The 17082-nt window shown below is 42.5% G+C and overlaps 4 protein-coding genes across 5 annotated transcripts in view; 3 read left to right on the plus strand and 1 right to left on the minus strand.

The window, feature by feature from the left end:
• The window catches only part of LOC113207947 (beta-hexosaminidase subunit beta-like), a gene marked incomplete in the record, with an annotated part of 18071 nt that extends 14586 nt beyond the window's left edge, over positions 1 to 3485 (plus strand). The window contains 2 exon segments of the mRNA XM_052269737.1: positions 2535 to 2754; positions 2835 to 3485. Coding sequence (XP_052125697.1) covers positions 2535 to 2754; positions 2835 to 3188 — 574 coding nt within the window.
• A 512-nt stretch (positions 3486 to 3997) lies between these two features.
• LOC113207932 (sentrin-specific protease 1) lies at positions 3998 to 9953 on the plus strand. Its single transcript, XM_026424696.2, has 17 exons — positions 3998 to 4235; positions 4749 to 4813; positions 4918 to 4970; positions 5058 to 5477; positions 5719 to 5833; positions 5916 to 6022; positions 6102 to 6166; positions 6260 to 6276; positions 6369 to 6420; positions 6498 to 6628; positions 6715 to 6814; positions 6890 to 7109; positions 7199 to 7318; positions 7432 to 7569; positions 7658 to 7795; positions 7885 to 7971; positions 8060 to 9953. Exons 1-17 carry the CDS (start codon positions 4159 to 4161, stop codon positions 8219 to 8221), a joined length of 2067 nt encoding a protein of 688 aa, XP_026280481.1. The 5' UTR covers positions 3998 to 4158; the 3' UTR covers positions 8222 to 9953.
• On the minus strand, positions 9796 to 12828 carry LOC113207935 (plancitoxin-1). The gene is made up of 9 exons (XM_026424699.2): positions 12665 to 12828; positions 11996 to 12410; positions 11529 to 11648; positions 11263 to 11443; positions 10950 to 11193; positions 10633 to 10830; positions 10438 to 10546; positions 10227 to 10353; positions 9796 to 10150 (listed from the first exon to the last, which is right to left on the minus strand). The coding sequence occupies exons 3-9, from the start codon at positions 11642 to 11644 to the stop codon at positions 10010 to 10012; spliced, it is 1116 nt and encodes a 371-aa protein (XP_026280484.1). The 5' UTR covers positions 11645 to 11648; positions 11996 to 12410; positions 12665 to 12828; the 3' UTR covers positions 9796 to 10009.
• A 226-nt stretch (positions 12829 to 13054) lies between these two features.
• LOC113207933 (NF-kappa-B essential modulator) lies at positions 13055 to 16505 on the plus strand. Of its 2 annotated transcripts, none has more exons than XM_026424698.2 (12): positions 13055 to 13210; positions 13338 to 13577; positions 13657 to 13741; positions 13817 to 13947; positions 14036 to 14137; positions 14214 to 14498; positions 14621 to 14782; positions 14950 to 14988; positions 15094 to 15252; positions 15345 to 15472; positions 15560 to 15611; positions 15729 to 16505. In XM_026424698.2, the coding sequence occupies exons 2-12, from the start codon at positions 13350 to 13352 to the stop codon at positions 15846 to 15848; spliced, it is 1491 nt and encodes a 496-aa protein (XP_026280483.1). In that variant the 5' UTR covers positions 13055 to 13210; positions 13338 to 13349; the 3' UTR covers positions 15849 to 16505. The 2 variants fall into 2 exon arrangements, with proteins under 2 accessions (XP_026280483.1, XP_026280482.1); XM_026424697.2 differs by having other exon boundaries at positions 13072 to 13210; positions 13290 to 13577.
• The last annotated feature ends 577 nt before the right edge of the window (positions 16506 to 17082 follow it).

The raw sequence follows: 17082 nt of genomic DNA on the forward strand, positions 1-17082 counted from the left end.
CCCCCCGCCACATCCTGGGGGCAGTACCTTTTTGCCCCGCGCCTCCCTGGACAAGACGGAGGCGTAGTACTTCAGCGTGTTGGTGGCCTGCAGGCTGACGGCCCGCCTCTCTTTGCCCACCCTCTGCACCACCGACGTCTCCATGTATTCCTGCAAAAGCCGCGGGTTCAGCTTTCGGCTTAGGGATCGTCCAGAAAGTACGTCCGTGATTCTCAGATACATTCGGCAAAGTACGGGAGCTGGGCGCCCGCGACACTCCGGGTAGGCCACCCCGCAGCACCTGCATGCACGATGTTGCCTACCTATAAGGCGCTATGAGCTCCGAGGGAATGAACTTGGGCAGGTTCGTAACGGCGAAGGACGGACGTACATTCTGGGCGTGTGTCCTCTCCAGCTGAGACTCTCTTAGTACCTGCGGCACGGCCCTGCGCGCCAGCGCCGCCATCGTGGCGTTCTCCTCGCCGAGCTCCTCCAGGCTCGGCAGCATGTTGGGGTGCATCTCCACGTCCAGGCCCGAGTCCAGGATCTCCTGCAGGGTGCCGATCTCGCCGGGCTCCCACGGGTCCTCGAGCAGGGTCTTGAGCGAGGCGATGTAGGCCGTCGTCATGACCAGCGCGAAGAAGAACCAGGAGAACAGGAAGGCGCGCAGCGGGACGAGGCGCGGCACGCGGCCGCGGGGCACGCCGATGAGCACGCTGAGGGTGTAGCCGGCCACGAACGGGTAGCGGGTGAAGCGGCCGCGCGCGCGCTGGCTCCACTCCACGGGCACGCGCGTCGACAGGAACCACGTGACGACGGAGCACGCCGCCGCCGCCAGCATGAGGGACGTCCACAGGGCGGGCGAGAACTCGCGGACAATGTTGCGGAAGCCGGAGGGTCAGCTGCCCAGGAGGGTGGGCACGACCCACGTCATGCACATGAACTCGGCGCTGCGCGTGAGGTCCAGCACCACGTCGCGGTTGTGCAGCGGCAGGAAGCCACCGACGGCCACGTGCGCCCGCCGCGCCATCACGTCCCCGAGCATGCCCGTGCCCGTGCCGTTCTCGTAGGCCCAGCCCCACAGGAGGCCGTCCGTCGCGGCCTGGAGGCAAAGTCAAGCAGTGAGAAATAGACTTCAACTTTGGTGTATTTATTTCTGAACATGGGTGAACTTTGGACGAAGTCCGGTCCTGTAGAGAACATAATCATTTTTAATGGGCAAATTGTCCTTGCCTGTAAGCGTGGCTTGAAGACCATGCGCCTTCCGAACTCCTGCAGCATGGCGATGACGACGCCCTTGGCCGTGGAGGTGTCGTTTCCGTCCAGCAGCACTGCCGAGGGGCTCTCCGCCGTGTCGCACACGAGAGTGCAGCCGCCGAGGCGGAGGCGCGCGTTGCGGGGGAGCAGAGGCGCGCTGACCCGCCAGCCGCCTGCCGCCGTGCACGAGCCCACCAGCTCCGCCCGGGGCGCCTCGTCGCAGCGCGAGAACGCCCTGAACGAGAACGCCTCCACCCCGGCCGCCCCCGCCGCCAGCACCACCGCGTTGACGAAGTTGTGCCTCCACAGCGCTGCCACGGCCGCGTCCGAGTGGCCGGCCTCGGCCACCAGGACAATGGCCGTGCGCGAGTACTGGGGCAGCGCGTCCAGCACCGCCGCGGTCGCCTCCATCCTGTACACGCACGCGTGAGAGGGTCCCACTTGCTCTCGCTCACCTCCACCCAATGGACTTACCCCACGCCGAGCTGGTCCACAACGAAGAGATCGGTGACGTAGTTGTAGGTGGGTAGCCCCCGGGTCTGCACGTCCTCGGCGAGCAGCAGCCGTCGCGGTGCACTTAGCCCGCGGAGCTCCGAGAGTCGCCCGGGGCCAGCCACCACCGTCACCTGGCCGCTGGCCGCCAACCAGCGCCGCTGCAGATGCACGATGCAGGCGCCCACCTGGCGGCCCTCCTCGTCCCTGGGGGTGCCCGTCGGCACCGCCAGGAACGCCGAGGCCAGCGGGAGGAGCTGCACGAGGGCCTCGAGGCACGCCCTGGCCGCCCGCATGGCGACGGTGAGCGAGCTGTGGTCGAGCTCGCGGGCGTCTCACTTGTGCGGGGTGCCTTTGCGTGAGGCCGCTGACGACACCTTGCCACGCAGGGCAACCTCGCAGTGCGCAGGGCAGAGGTCACCCTAATGGCTACTCTGGCTGAGCTGAGCAGGGTGTTCGATAGCCCCCATTGTGGAGTGTGGTGTGGTGAGGTGGGGAGGGAGTCGCCTAGCCCGTCTGAGTATTTACTCGGCTACCGTTCGTCTTGTGGTCGCGGTGGAAAAACAAGCTCTGGATTTTTAAGTCAATTTTGTCGAACTTTCTCATTATGTAGCCCAGTCCCCGAGCTATTGCGGGTTCTTCAATATAAAGGACAAGAGGCTTCGTTTTTTGGTTCATAAATTGGCCATTTTCCTGAAAAATGTCAAAGTTGCCCCTACAGTCAGACTTTATTTTTTATGCTTCGTTTACCTCTTATTTCGGGGATATTTGTTTATCCTTTGGCTCTTTTCACTGTCCTCACACAGGGACAGCGACCCGGGCGTGCGGGCGTACATGGAGAACCGCGGCATCAGCGGGGACTACCGGCGCCTGCAGTCCGACTACCTCCGCTGGCTGACCACGGAGGTCCAGCGGCTCAACCGGACGCCTGTCGTCTGGCAGGAAGCCTGGCAGAACGGCAACTTCAACGCGGACGATGTCATCGTGCACATCTGGCTGGGCAACGCCATGGACCTCATGAACCAGGTGCCGGAGAGAAACAGCCTTTCGGCTCGGTAGTTCCCATGCACATCGCTTTGACACCGTTTCGACCACTTTGTTGGCAGGTGACGCGTCGGGGCTTCCGCGCGCTGCTGTCCGAGACCTGGTACCTGGACCACCTCAACACGGACTGGCGGGCCATGTACCGCATCGACCCGCAGAACTTCCACGGGCGCGCCGAGCAGCTGCGCCTCGTTGAGGGCGGCGAGGCATGCATGTGGGGCGAGATGGCGGACGACACCAACGTGCACTCGCGCATCTGGCCGCGCGCCGCCGCCGTGGGGGAGCGCTTGTGGTCACCCAGGACGACGACGGACGCGGCGGCGGCCGCGCCCCGGCTGGAAGAGCTCGTCTGCCGTCTCCGCAGGAGGGGCGTGACCGCCTCCCCCGCCAACGGCCCGGGCTTCTGCCCACGGTAGCGAACGGCCCCGTTCTCGCTTTGGCCAGTTTTTTTTAAAGCGGCATTCCCACCGGTATGGGTTTTGTGATAGGTAAACGGTTAACCAACGAAGTGCACGTAACTAGATATGTGTGCTGTGGGTGTGTGTTTGTGTGTATGCGCGCGCGCCTGTGTGCGCGAGAACATTGTTTTGCTGAGTGTTTGTCAATTTTTACTTTTAGACCATAAAATTATATTTTTAAGGTACTGATTATTGTGTACGTTCGTTGTAATTGATGTCGCGATGTATGAAATACATTTTAACACTTTTTGGTAACTGGTTTTGACCGAAATTCTCTATTAATAAAATAACAGTGGAGACAGGAAATACAAAAAATAATTTTGTGCTCGACCAATGAAAATTTGTGGCTGTGGGTATGCTGGATTTAGTATCGTTAGGCGAGCTGCCTCAGCTGAGACGCCTGCCTTACCCCTTCACATCTCAGAAATAGTGGGCATTTATTTTGTGCTATTTCTATGATCAAAAGTGATGGTTGAAACACAACAAGCGCGACGTTTCAGCTTGAGCCTTATACCGTACAAAACAACATAAGCTCCGAATGATTCAAATTTCGCGCTAAAACAATGCCACTCTTTCAAACACAATTTCGGAGCAAGGGTAGACGAGGAAATTCATTTGTGAAGTGTGATACTTGAGCAAATTTGGGAATGCTTTGAATTTTAATCCTCAGTCCAGGGGGACAAGGGATTTCACAGTTCTCCTCTCGTTTACGGTGTTTTGTGGCTTTGTGCCCGCGTCTGTCGTCCTGTCTCCTTCTTCTTCTTTCTTTTCGTTTTCTCTCCCTCCCGCCAGTCCCACCATTGATGCGATGCAAGTGCGCCGAACGGTTTATGTTGGTCTTGGTTGTTACGGTTTCTTGTGTTTTCTTTGCTCGTCAATGAAAACGAATCTATGTCATGCATTATATATCTAAGAAGACTAGTTAATCATGGGAATAATAGCATGGTTTTATGACTTTTTCGGACGGCCTCAACCCACCGATAATGATCATAGCAGAAAGCGGAGGTGAGTTAAGAACACTCAGGCATCCATAATTTTCTGAAACTTGTTGACGTTGTTGTAATTTCCGGCTCTTCGTCGGATTGCTTTTTTATCCTTTTAAATGCACGTACTAGTTCCTCTTGATTTTAAACCGCTCACCTTACAAATCATGCCTTTTTAACTGCGTCGGTGACTTGTGTTCTCTAACCTCAAACCTTAGTAAAAGTAGTGATCTATCTTTCATTAGTCACATTTATATTTGTGTGGGCTTACATGTATCCATGAGTGACTGATATTCGATGCTTTAGTTACTTTCTAATGCCTCTCCTTAAAGATGAAGTATGAACAGTTTGATTCAACCTTAGCTATCAACCATTTCCTCTTTCTACAATTTAAAGATATTCAATACCAGTAGCCTTGTCTCTCTGTTTATTTTTACAGCTTCCACTTTTATCTAATCTGAATATCTCTTGACCATTATCACTTTAACATAGTACTTCATGTATATTTTTATAACCATGAGTGTTTTTCCCCCAGAGCTGACGACATTGGTGGTGTGCCAGACAATAAGTTAAGACGTCTGGAAGGCACTCAACGGAATGGTAATGTACTACTTTATGTTAGGTTTATGAATCAGTCTTGGAAGTTCTCTTAAATTTCTTTAAAGAAAGCCTGATTTTATTTAATGAATTATTTGTTATTTCAGGTGATGCTCACATAAGTCATCATGTTGTTAACAGGACAAAAGATAGATCTAATGTAAGTTTGCTTTTGTTTTCAAAAACTGCAGATGTATTGAATTATAATTTTAACAACCGTTTACTACTACAAAATATTTTTTTCTAGATGTTTGTGAGTTCTCAACATAGAGGAAAGCCTACTTTTATTTCTAGTTGGGATCAGATTGGGAAAGAAAATGATTTCCGATCTGCGTCATTAAATAATCTCAAAATGGAGCCAACAAATAATGTAGATGAGGTTCCAGAGGTTCAGATACTAGAAGAGCATAATTTTAAGTCTTGTAAAAAAGGCCCGAGGAACAGTAATCCTGCTTACAATGTAACCTGCGGCAATGGCTTGAGTGGTGTGGGTCAATATACATCACCTCAGAGTTCTTGTGATACAGAAGATGTGGAATTTCTCAAAGCCGTAAAGCCTCCACAAGCAAGTAGTAGTAGTAGTGCTAAAATTGCAAAGGAAAGAACATCTGTATCCAGAGGTGATCATGGACATCGCAGCACACCTATCCAGAGAAGACCATTTAAGGTAAAACTTCTACATGTCTTAGATCTCAATTTTATTTGAATGTAATATTTTCCAAGAGTGAACAGAAAGTAAGATTCTGCTCCTCTATGGTTTCTTATTGTCTTTTCATTTCTGTTTGCTGTGTGTTTTTATTTTGTTAAAACCTTTAGAAATTAAATTGTTAAACATCTTCTTGTCTTCCTACTTAAATAGTAACAGTGCGAGTCAATTTCTGTAATCTTTATTTTTTCTTCTTGTTTAGACCATAGATCCGTCATCTTCAGTCAGAGATGCAGTCACACCTATTCTGTTCTCACACAGAAGATCTGTAGTTCATTCACCTGAGCAATCAGAAGTTGAAGTTTTGCCATCACCAAGTAAAACACTTTAGCATTATCAATTCTTTATTAATTACTGGGTTTTCTGCACTATTTAAATATTGATCTTATTTTTTTACAGACATGACAAATGGAGTCAGTCCATGTCACTTCAGAAATCTGAATTCTTCATTGTTATCTGAAGCAAGCAACATTCAGAGGAATAGTAATACTTGTACGCTTTCTCATGTAAGTTGTAGTCAGTACTTACTTACCCATAATTTTTGATTCATTTAAATTACTATTAAGATACACATTTTTCTTCCAGATGAAGAAAGTCCGTGACGAACAAGTGTATGGCCAGCTATTTCAGCAGATTGTTGGTGTTGAACGGTATGTAGCTTCTGTTTAATTCTAGATGTGAATCTTATACAAGTCTTACTCTTTAAAAAAGAATCTTTTCTCCCTATTCTTGTTTTCATTTAGGCCAATCAAGATGTGCCGTAAGTTCCCTTTTTTCCTCATATACCACTCTGCTCTATGTAATTTTTATTGTGTTGATGATTTTAACGAGCTCCTCTCACCCATGCTCTAGGTCCAAAATCCCCTGATGTCGTGGAAGAAATGAATACCTCAATGAGCTCAAGGTGTGTGTTTTAAAATCCAGCTTTGATCTTTAAATTAAATTTCTGTGAATTTTATCATTTAATTTTTCTGCTTTTAGTATTCAAAAGTCAAGTTTTAGATCATCACCCTTAAAATCTAGAGTTCCTCAATTGTCTCCCACCACTCCAACTAGGTGCAGACGTATTAATGTTCCAGTTGAGATTCAACCAACAGAACCCTCAACATCTGGTAGGTTTTTTTAAAACTCTAACCAGTATCCTTTTTTGTTTTAGGATACTTTTCACTTACATTGGTTTACCTGTTAATTTTTCTAGCATCTCGGCAGCTTTTAGAGGACCAAGATTTACAAATTATAGGTCAGGTACAAGCTACTTCACCAGTAAAACCAACTGATCCTGATTTACTAACTGAAATGTGAGTAGTTGAACCTCTCTCTTTTCCTGTATACTGTTACAGCTTTCTGAGGTTTACTGTTTCTTGCTGTTTCAGTTTACAAAAATATGCTCTTAAAGACAAACAATTGGAACAAGCAAAAGAAATGGAGAAACAATGCCGCCTTCTTTCAGAGAGAAATAGGCAAGCAGAAGAACAAAGAAAGAATCAGATGGAAAATGCCCTCATAGCTGAAATAACTTCTTATCTCCACATTGTGGAAGAGATTGAGGAAGAGGAGCCTCCATCTCTTCCTGTCCTCACTCCAGATATGGAGGTACGCACTCTATTCTTCATACAATAATCCTATACTTTTATCCAAGTTGTTATTCTAATCCAATGGCAAATTTTTCCCAATTTTTCTAGTCTGAAATTGACAGAGCATTAGGAGCACACCCAGATACTGTACTTGCTAATGCTTTTAACTTGACCATTAAAGGAAGGGACATGCGGACATTGAAGCCCCTCGCATGGCTAAATGATGAGGTACAGTACAATTGGGAATTAGCATATTTTTTTTCTTTGTATTTGAATTCTGATTTTGGTGTAGTTTACCAATACAAAGATGTTTTTCTTTCTTCCTTCACCAAATTATGTAGGTTATTAACTTCTACATGAATTTACTCATTGAAAGAGGAAAGTCAAAGGATTATCCATCAGTCCACGCATTTAACACATTTTTTTTCCCTAAACTAAGTAATAGTGGCTATGATTCTCTTAAACGGTGGACCAAAAAGGTGTGTGCTAGAATTTCTTAATATTCTACTGTAAATTGATGCTTTTAAAATAAACATCTATTGTTAATTTTCTCTCTGTGCTCATAAGGTTGACATATTTTCTCATGACTACATTTTGGTTCCTATTCACCGAGGGATGCATTGGTGTATGGCTATCATAGATATGAATGAAAAGGTTATTCGTTATTATGATAGTATGGATGGGCGCTTTCCCCAATGTGCTGATGTGAGTTGAAGAGGTTTTTTTTTAGCTTGTTTACTTCTCTTCACCCTGTTTAAACTTTTTTTCTGTATTATTTTTTTTCTCCCATGTAGGCACTATTAACGTACTTACAAAAAGAATCTATGGACAAGAAGAAACAGCCTTTTGATACATCTGGTTGGGTAAAAGAACATGCTGAGGTAAGGGAAATATATAGGTACTTGGCCAACTATTAATTGTTGCACTCTGTCTCAACCTCATCCTAATTGACTTTTGTTTTTTCCGTAGAAAATTCCTCAGCAAAACAATGGAAGTGATTGTGGTATGTTCGCTTGTATGTATGCGGAATATGTGAGTAGAAACGCCCCTATTTCCTTTTCGCAAGATGATATGCCTTACTTCAGGCGGAAAGTAGTTTATGAAATCCTGAAAGCCAAGCTTCTTACCTGAAAGTTTCATAACTTTGTATAGACCAAGAGCAATTGCATTTGACACACAAATGCCAGAGAGACTGAGCTTAATTGTGTGTGTTTCAAGTGTTTGCTAGTCAAGCCACATCAATATTTTTATAGATCACACAGTTCTTGCATACAACAAAGAAGATGTTAGTGAACGGACCAACTATCGGTCTGGCAGTACGCAAAACAGATCGGAAATTTTAGCTAAAAAACTATGGGCCCACACCGCTTCCCCATGTCTACGTCGATCGACAGCACTCTGGCGGCGCACGAGGTCGTCCGCAGGTCGACGTGGCGACAAGTATTAAGTGATACAGTGGTGAAGCTCCTGGGACTGATGCTGATGAGCTTAACAGCCCAATTCTAATCTCACGCCTTTTATTTTTAGATACAGATAAATTTTCATGATGTGGTGTCTACTTAGCTTGCTCTCCACTATAACCATACTATGTACTACTTGACCGGTGGTCTAATTGCTGTTCTGTATTAGAGTGGTGTATGCTCCCATGAGGACTCAATATTTTTTTTCTGATCAGTAGACTGGTTTTTAAGTTATGGTAACCTTCCCAAGTGTTCTGGACAAAATCCGTACTTTATTGTGTAATTTTTCTACTATTTTCATCATTTTTTCTGTACATGCTAAAGTACATGTCTCTGGCTTAAATTTATCATGGGTCTCCGCGTGCGCGCGCGCGTGTGTATCTGTCGACATGCAAAAGTTAAATTTTCTTTGTTTTCATATGAATAAGTTCTTTAGGGTGTTGAGCATGTATCATTTTTGTGTTACAAATTTGTTTTAAGCAATCTTTTTTTTTAATTGTGATACTACCTTTCTGCTGGGGTGAAATCGTTTATCTACGAAACTTACAGTAGAAATAAAAAAACATGGCGTTATTCACTCTCCTGGCATAGTCTTGTCAGCAGTTCTCTGATTCAGTAACTCATTGAAGGAAGGACGTGAGAGTGGAGGCCCTTACATCCTAATTTCAAAGCATATTTGTTGACAAATGTTAAAAGGAAAACATATTTTTTCAGACTAGAGTTTTGTATAAATGTATATTGATGTAATAATTTATAATTTTCAATATTTTTCTATTTTATGCTTGTGCAACGTTTCTTTTCACTACTCAAAATTTTGTTTTACTCTCTCTTTCTTTCAGTAAGGCACAGAATTTCTGCAACTGACCTGTTTGTTTATGTATCTCTCAGAAGTCTTACATTTGAAATTTTACTTCATGTTTACCTCCGTTGTTAAATTAAAATTATGACCACTTAAACAAATATCTCCTATACCTTCCTTGATTCACAACATTAAAATGGTAATTTGTTTCACAGGGTATTGAATTGAAACTTAAATGATGTAAATTTGTTCTCACCCACCTCATTTGTTTACCCTAAGGTCTATAGTGTGTTATCTTTTGAACTGCTTTTCATGAGGCAGTGTTGGAAGAACCATGTGGCATCATAGCTTCTTGTGATTTGCGACTTTGGTACTTACCATTTGAAATATAGACTTGTATTTTATTAATCATAAACAGGAAAGGCTGTGCAGATTCATCAAATGTGGAAAATTAATCGAAACCTTTTTATGTCTTCTGTTTTGAAGTAAATACAAAGTGTACCCGTCCAATTAATTTCTTTCCATATTCTCAGAACTAGAATTATACAGCAAATTTTCAGCTTTTGTAAGTTATGTAAATAAAGTTTACTGTACATGATTTCTACTTAAAGTATTTGTGTTGAAAATCTAGACATGCAACTGTGATAACTCTGTCTGTCTTCATTCTCTGGTTGTATTATTGGGCAGAAAGACAATGCTAGCTGGGCACACATCTAGAGAGATTACTGAATCATGGTAAGCATGATAAAGTCGAGAATCCTCTAAACAAACCGTACCACCTCCACGTTGCCTCTGGTGTTCCTGAAATTAAAGTGGTCGTATATATTTCTAATTCCATTAAGCTGTTTACTATCTGGGAAAGAATACCACAACTAACCATTCTATTGATGTCTCCTATGCACACCCATGGTTTTTCATCACCAGACGACACTGCCCATTTGGAGTGATCTTCACCGGTTCTAAATGACAATGAATCAAGCGACAACCCCTCCACATTCTCCACTCTGACAGCAGAAAAATAATTTTGATTATTTGGAGTGTCTAATGTTTTTAAGATAAGCTATCTGGAAGCATAAGGGTTTACCTACTTGTAAGGTTTTCCACATTCAGATTGCATTTTTGATCCTGGTCCATGATTCCATGTTTCCACAAGAAGATTTGTCTTGAGATCTTGAGCTAACCAATCTGCATACAGATCTGGAAATTCATTATATTCATCAATACGAGATTATGCCTCATGTGCTTTAAACTGCAAATCCTAGAACGTCTTCTGCTCTTAGTACCTTTTCCAAAGTGCTTGGATTTGGCATAAGATATAAAAGATTGGCCACCATATGAGGAAAATTGTGCAGATTTGAACCAAGGTGCAGATTTTACACGCTCTCCATTGGCAGCTTTTGCAAACCAAGGATATGATAAATTCATAGTATCTGGTACTTCAGCATCATATATATTGGGTTCGTTGTATGTAAGTTGTTGACCTTAAATAAAGATGTAATGAATCAAAGTTAAACGTAGATTATCGCTTTTTAAATTCTTTCTTGTACTGCTTTGAATTTTTCCAAATGATAAATTAATAGAATATGATAATGTTGATCACCTATGGTTTCTAGTCCTTTTGGAGGCACTGTAACACACAGGAAACTTTGTCCATAAATGACACCTGTGTTAGGATAAGAATACTCGTTGTTGCTCGCCTCTGGAGGATAATGTGGTACACTGTGAATTAACCACAGCCCAGATTCTCTGTCCCCAAAAGCAACACCTTTTGTGTGGCCCAGAGTCATTGTGGTATCACCATGTGGTGGTTCATCATTGTACAATATCCTTGCAAAATTTGAGACCTGGAAATAATATTCAAAGTGGCTGAAAAATATTTTTGCCTCAAGGGTTGTCAATACGGATATACAAACCTGATCACTGTATAGAGGTTTAAGTGTATTGCCCATTATTGAATTTGAGTCCCGAACGTTGCGTGTGGACAAAGTCCAGTTTCTGGTGATTGATTCAGAGGTGATAAATACATAGGCTACACCCTCCCTCACATTCAGATCTTTACTGCTTTTCAAGTGTGGTAGTTTAATAGCCACGAACCTACAATATCATTCCAAGAAATTAACTTTCATTTTCAATTTTTTTTTCTAGGGTCTAGTTTGCAACAGTTGACAAATATACTTACCAATCAACAGGTTTGTTGTTTTCATCCTTACACTGCAGCTCACTAGAGAAAACAGTCGGCCATAAAAGGATTCCAAAAAAGAAAGAAACTAAGAAGTTCCATGTTATGTCCATCATAAACCTTTTAAGAAAAGATAATTTACAATGTTTAATATATATGAGGGTCACTTGCCTTGACAGTCAAAAACTGTAAATGACTCTTTAGGGAAGTTTTTTTGGTGTGTTTTTTTGTTGTGATAATTGGGGAGAATCATCTGGTATATAGTAGAGAGAGACTAGACAATCTCTTTTTAAAAAAAAATTCAAAAAATAAATTAAGGTAAAGAAATTTATTGAATTCAACCGGCAATTGTGCGGTGAAGGTTTGTACTTGGATAGCTCATACCGACACTTAAAACAAAGTGAAACGTATATCCAAACTGTTCATATTGATGTGTGAGAGTCAATTCTCTGCTTCGTCATACTCACAAAACTTTGCTGAGAAAGGCTGATCGAATAATAGCTAGCGCATTGGCTGTCGATGTTAGGAGCGACGTGGAGTTAGACGGAGTACTGAGACCAACATGCAAGTACACAGCTAGCAAATGAAAGCGCGCGCCCGCGGCCGGGTGATACGCTTCTCTCGTCCCCTCCACTCGCCTCCACCTCTCTCATTGACTGATCAGTCAACATCCGTTGTCTGGCTTCTCTTCGTGACCTTTGGCCTCATCTCGTGTCATCGACTCTTTGCATTTTGCTCTTGCTTGCTGACGAATGTACTTGTTTAACAGTGTAGCAGCAAGCCAGCAGTCAACGCGGGCCGCTCGGCAGAACCTTGTCGGTGCGGTAGGCGTGACGATGCCCTTCACCGACTCAATTAGAGCAGAGGGAAGTCCAAGTTCATCTAGAAAAAGCAGTACATAAGTTTATATGTTTTAAAAAATATTCTGAGATGTTATTGTTGCCAAAATGACTATTAGAAAAATTACTATTGCTACAGTCCGGGGGATATCATCGTCTCCCCGAACCCTATTAAACATAACAAACAATGTCTTAGTAGAACGCCTCCTGGGTAGGCAAATACAGTCACAATGACGATGTGTTGGTTGCATAGGCCTACCTTTTTCAGAGGCAGTTGGGACAGTTTATGAAACTCACCGTTACAGTAAAACTTATGAGTTTTAATGGGTGATTTGAGGTCAGCTTGAACTGGTTCCAGAAATGATAAGTGCAGGCATAAAGGCAATGCAGCTAACATTCACGAAATCTATATTAAACCAGCCGGTCGCAACTACTAGCGAGTCAGCTTGTAGAGAATTGGCTTTTCGCGGTTCTTTTTGTTTCCAGGGCGACCTTGCTTGCACATGTATTTATGTTCCCCCCTGCCAAATTCCACGATGGTTTAAAATAGTAAAACATCGTTTAAGGAGATCTTTTTTTGTTCAAGAGGCATTTTTCGTGAACTTCATGGTTATTATGAAACCTGAATTTATTTCATCTGCCTACGTTTTCAGCATGAAGAGTTGGCACTCCGCGGGAAACCCCCGTTTAAATTTTTCATACACTAAACGTCTGTCTTCTGCTGTGAAGGAGTTGCATCACATCAAAACTCATTGATATATATACACACAACAGATACACTCACCCAACTCACCTCGCGTATATGTATGACTCGCACTGCAATCGCCTGCTTTATCTTATCTGGTGAGTTCCTAGTCGAGGTGTGAGTCCCCCCCGAGGGCGCTGGACGTCAGTCAGTATTTCCTTCATTGGTTCTGTTCAGAAAGTCCGGTAACCAGTTACTATGGCCGTGAACGGCGCTGTTCCACAGTCACTGTCCAACATGTCTTTCGGCCCACCATCTTCAGTCAGCGAAGCCGATGCTGACCACTCTTTCATCGTTCTGGATCGAATGACAGCTGATGACAATGAGAAAATAGTACAGGAACTGACGGCCTCCGTGTGTGCCTTCAAACTCGACACCAATCTCGGGGACAATGTCGCATTCCCCAACCATTTTGGCGAAAACCCGGTGTCTACACCCCCTGGCTCTGTCTCTTGTAATGGCGAGGTATGAAGACATCCATGAAAAAGTTAAGTAGTGAGAAGGAAGTTCTTTTACACTCAAACTTTTGCTCGTTCTTCTCTAGCTCCTCTCTGACTCGTCGGATGCCCTTCCATCGGAAGTTAGGCACAGAATGAATTCTCTTATTCAAGAAAATAGCAATCTTCAAGGTAAATGTTTTATATTTATCTGTAAGTGAGCTTTTGATTAGACCCTATAACACTAAACATTTATTCCTCCAATAGTTACAGTGAATCAAACTAATGTTGCTTTAAAACAACTGATGATGACCCTCGAACAATGCAAAGGAGACATGGATCGAGTTCGCCAAGACCACAAGGAAAAGTTTCAGGAGACACGGGATTTGGTTCTTAAGGTATAATACCTACCCTGACTTTGATCACATTATGTTGATAGATCTATTTGGAAAGGGCCTTACTTACATTCCATTCATTTTTTGGTAGTTGAAAAAGGAGAAAGCTGATATGCGGATAATAATTGAAGAACTTCAAGCTAAGATAGAAGAACTGCAGCACCAACCTACACCTTCTTTGTTTGAGGCTGTTGTGAGTTGTTTGCTTCTTTGTGATACACCTGTTGACATACACAGAACACAAATAACAATAATCAAATTTGGTACAGGATATGACAGTAAATGAATTTGAATTTAAAAGCAAAATAGATGACTTGCAATCTCAACTAAGTATTGCTGAAGCTTCAAATCAGGCTGAGAGAGAAAAGAGTGCTTTGTACCTTGAAGAGCTAAATTCCTTAAAGCAACATGTAAATGTACTTGAAAACAAGTCAGCACAGTTTGAAGCTCTTCAGAAAGAGGTTGAAAAACAGAACGATCTTCTGAGGGAACTGTCTATTCTTGGCGAAGAGAACTTGCGGCTAAAAAATGATGTGAAAAACCTCAGTTCTGTGGTGAGTCGATCTAAACTAGATTCTAAATGGCCTACTGAGAAAAAATAAACGTCAAGTTCCCTTCTTCATAACTTTAAAATAATTGTTACTGTTTTTTTTGTTTTTTGTTTTTTTTTTTCAAGGAGAGGCATTCTCAAGAATACCAATTTGCCCAAGCTAAAGGCTTTACTCAGCGGGTTGATGAGTTGACAGCCAAGTTAATGTGTACAGAAGAACAATTGGCAAAGGCTAAGTCTGAAGTAGCTCAACTGAAAAGCTTTGAAATAGTTCAAATGAAAAGCTTGGTAAGTGTTTTCTTGATGACTTAGTTTTCAATACTGTTTTATCCTTGGCAATACATATGCCAATTATATCACCTGTTGTGATTACAAATTGTGGAGGCATTACCTACCCTTAGTTTAATAAAGTCATCTTTAATAATAATATTGGTGACTTTCTGAAATTTTTTCAGGAAAGTTCTTCAGGATCACATGATGAAGCCCTTAACAATGTAAGCAATCAAAGCCACTTTTTCTCATCCTCCATATCATTCTGTTGTTGAAATTATCAGTGTTATCAGTCATCAGGAATTTCACTTGTGTCTCCTCATGAACAGGCAAGAGCTACAGTGGATCGACTCCGTCTAAGAATTGATGAAATGACAGCCAAAATTGTTGAGCTTGACCAAAAGTGTGAGAACCAGGCTCAAGAAATATCCAGTTTACAGCATGAGAAAGTTAGGCAAAGTGAAGCTGTTGGAATTCTGCAAGCTCAGGTATTTTAGCTTCCTTTACTTTTTCATAATGTGTTAAAACATGAATACTATGGATATGGGATATTGTTATGGATACCTTTCCAAATTTTCAGGTGGAAGTTTATAGATCAGATTTTATTGCTGAGAGAGATTGCAGAGAGAGATTAGCTGGAGAGAAGGAACAGCTTGCAGAGGATTTGCGACGTTTGCACCGGCACAATTTAGAGTTGATGGAATCGCGGTATGATAAATGTCAATTTCTTTCTTGTTTCAAAGCCTACCTTATGGAATGGAGATAAAAAATTATTAAATTCTTACCTATTTTCAGTAATGTGAATGCTGCGCAGGGAGGTGAAACTGTGAACAGAAATGTCGAACTGGTAAGTCTTTAAGAATACCATAGATTGATATCGTGGAAGTATATTGTGAAAATATCGTTTCATGTGTATTTAGTTTTAGGAAACTAAAGTTGATCATGTTTATTTTTGTATTTGCAGCCTGCAGAAGAAACTCAGAACTCATACAGATGCCCAATATGTCAAATTATGACTTTCCGCACTCTTCAAGGTGTCAATGAGCATATTGACCGTTGTTTGGGAGATGCTAGTATGTCCTGAAGGTAATGCTATTGTTATGTATAGTTGGGTTAAAGCTACCTTTTATTCGTGTATTATATGCTCATGTGTACCTAATTAATGGTTGATTTTGTTCATTTCCTAGTTTATCAACTATTTCTAGACTGCTAATTTAGGTAGCTTGTTCCTTTGTCATTAATTGGCAGAGTTGTGATTTGAATTGTTATTTTTTTGTCTTTTTTCCCCCAAATTGAGATATTTAAATATTAAGTTAATTGTATATTTTTTTACCACAGGTGATGTGGTACTGTATTGGAGATGGTTTCTTACATTTATTTAAAACAAAACCGAGATTATTGCATATTTCATTACCTATTATTCAATGAAAACTTGGAATTTGAATAGAATGCAACATATTGTGTTGTGTTATTGCATGATATTGTGTTATTTTCCGTGTGTTCAGCAAAGTCTCCTGTCGCATGGACGCAGAAAGACTGTCTTTGCTCCCAAACCTTTTCACAAAAGTGGACAAACCCACATCAATTTTTTGCATTGGAAAGATCAACACTCTGTAAAATTATTGGATCTTAGAACTAAAATAGGGAGGTTTCCAAAGACAATCTTGGTTTCCCAGGTGGCATCGCTTGTCCTACTATTATTTTTAGTATTAAATAAATTACTACAAACAATCACTACAAATAGTCATTTCATTGATCCTACTACAAATTTTAGTCAGTGCTTTTGTCCTACCTGTACTCACAATTTTTTTTTGCTGTGTTGTGAGTTTGACCTAAATATTATTTTAGTTGTGTCTTAATTTGGTCACTTAAATTTTGTTAATTAAATTTAGCCAATCAAATTTGCTGAATAAATTTAGTTGAGTAAATCTAAAGCGGCTGTATGCGACATGTATAAATTATGGCCAGAAGGCTGCACATCCAATCGTAACACTTCATGGCGAGAAAAATGCATTCAAATTTCTCGTTAGCCCACCTGTTGGCTACTGAAAAAAACGCATGTCAGCGACACCTGTCGGTCACGTGACTGTAGCGTGCTTCTGGACGCCCATCTGAGACGTCCCTGTTTGTGTTTGTAGCTACACGATTGCAGCTACAGCCGACAGTGCCCGAGTCAGCTTAAACTGAACCGTCTATAGACGAATTCATTGCTTCCGCCAATGCTAGAATATCAACCAGAAGTAAACAGCGCTAAGAACTAAGCGAAAACGAACGATATCAATGCCTCTCCGAAGCTGTCGCCTTGTCCAAGAAGCGCT

This window comes from Frankliniella occidentalis, unplaced genomic scaffold (genome assembly GCF_000697945.3).
Source record: "Frankliniella occidentalis isolate FOCC.00 unplaced genomic scaffold, Focc_3.1 Scaffold101, whole genome shotgun sequence".
Lineage (NCBI taxonomy): Eukaryota > Metazoa > Arthropoda > Insecta > Thysanoptera > Thripidae > Frankliniella > Frankliniella occidentalis.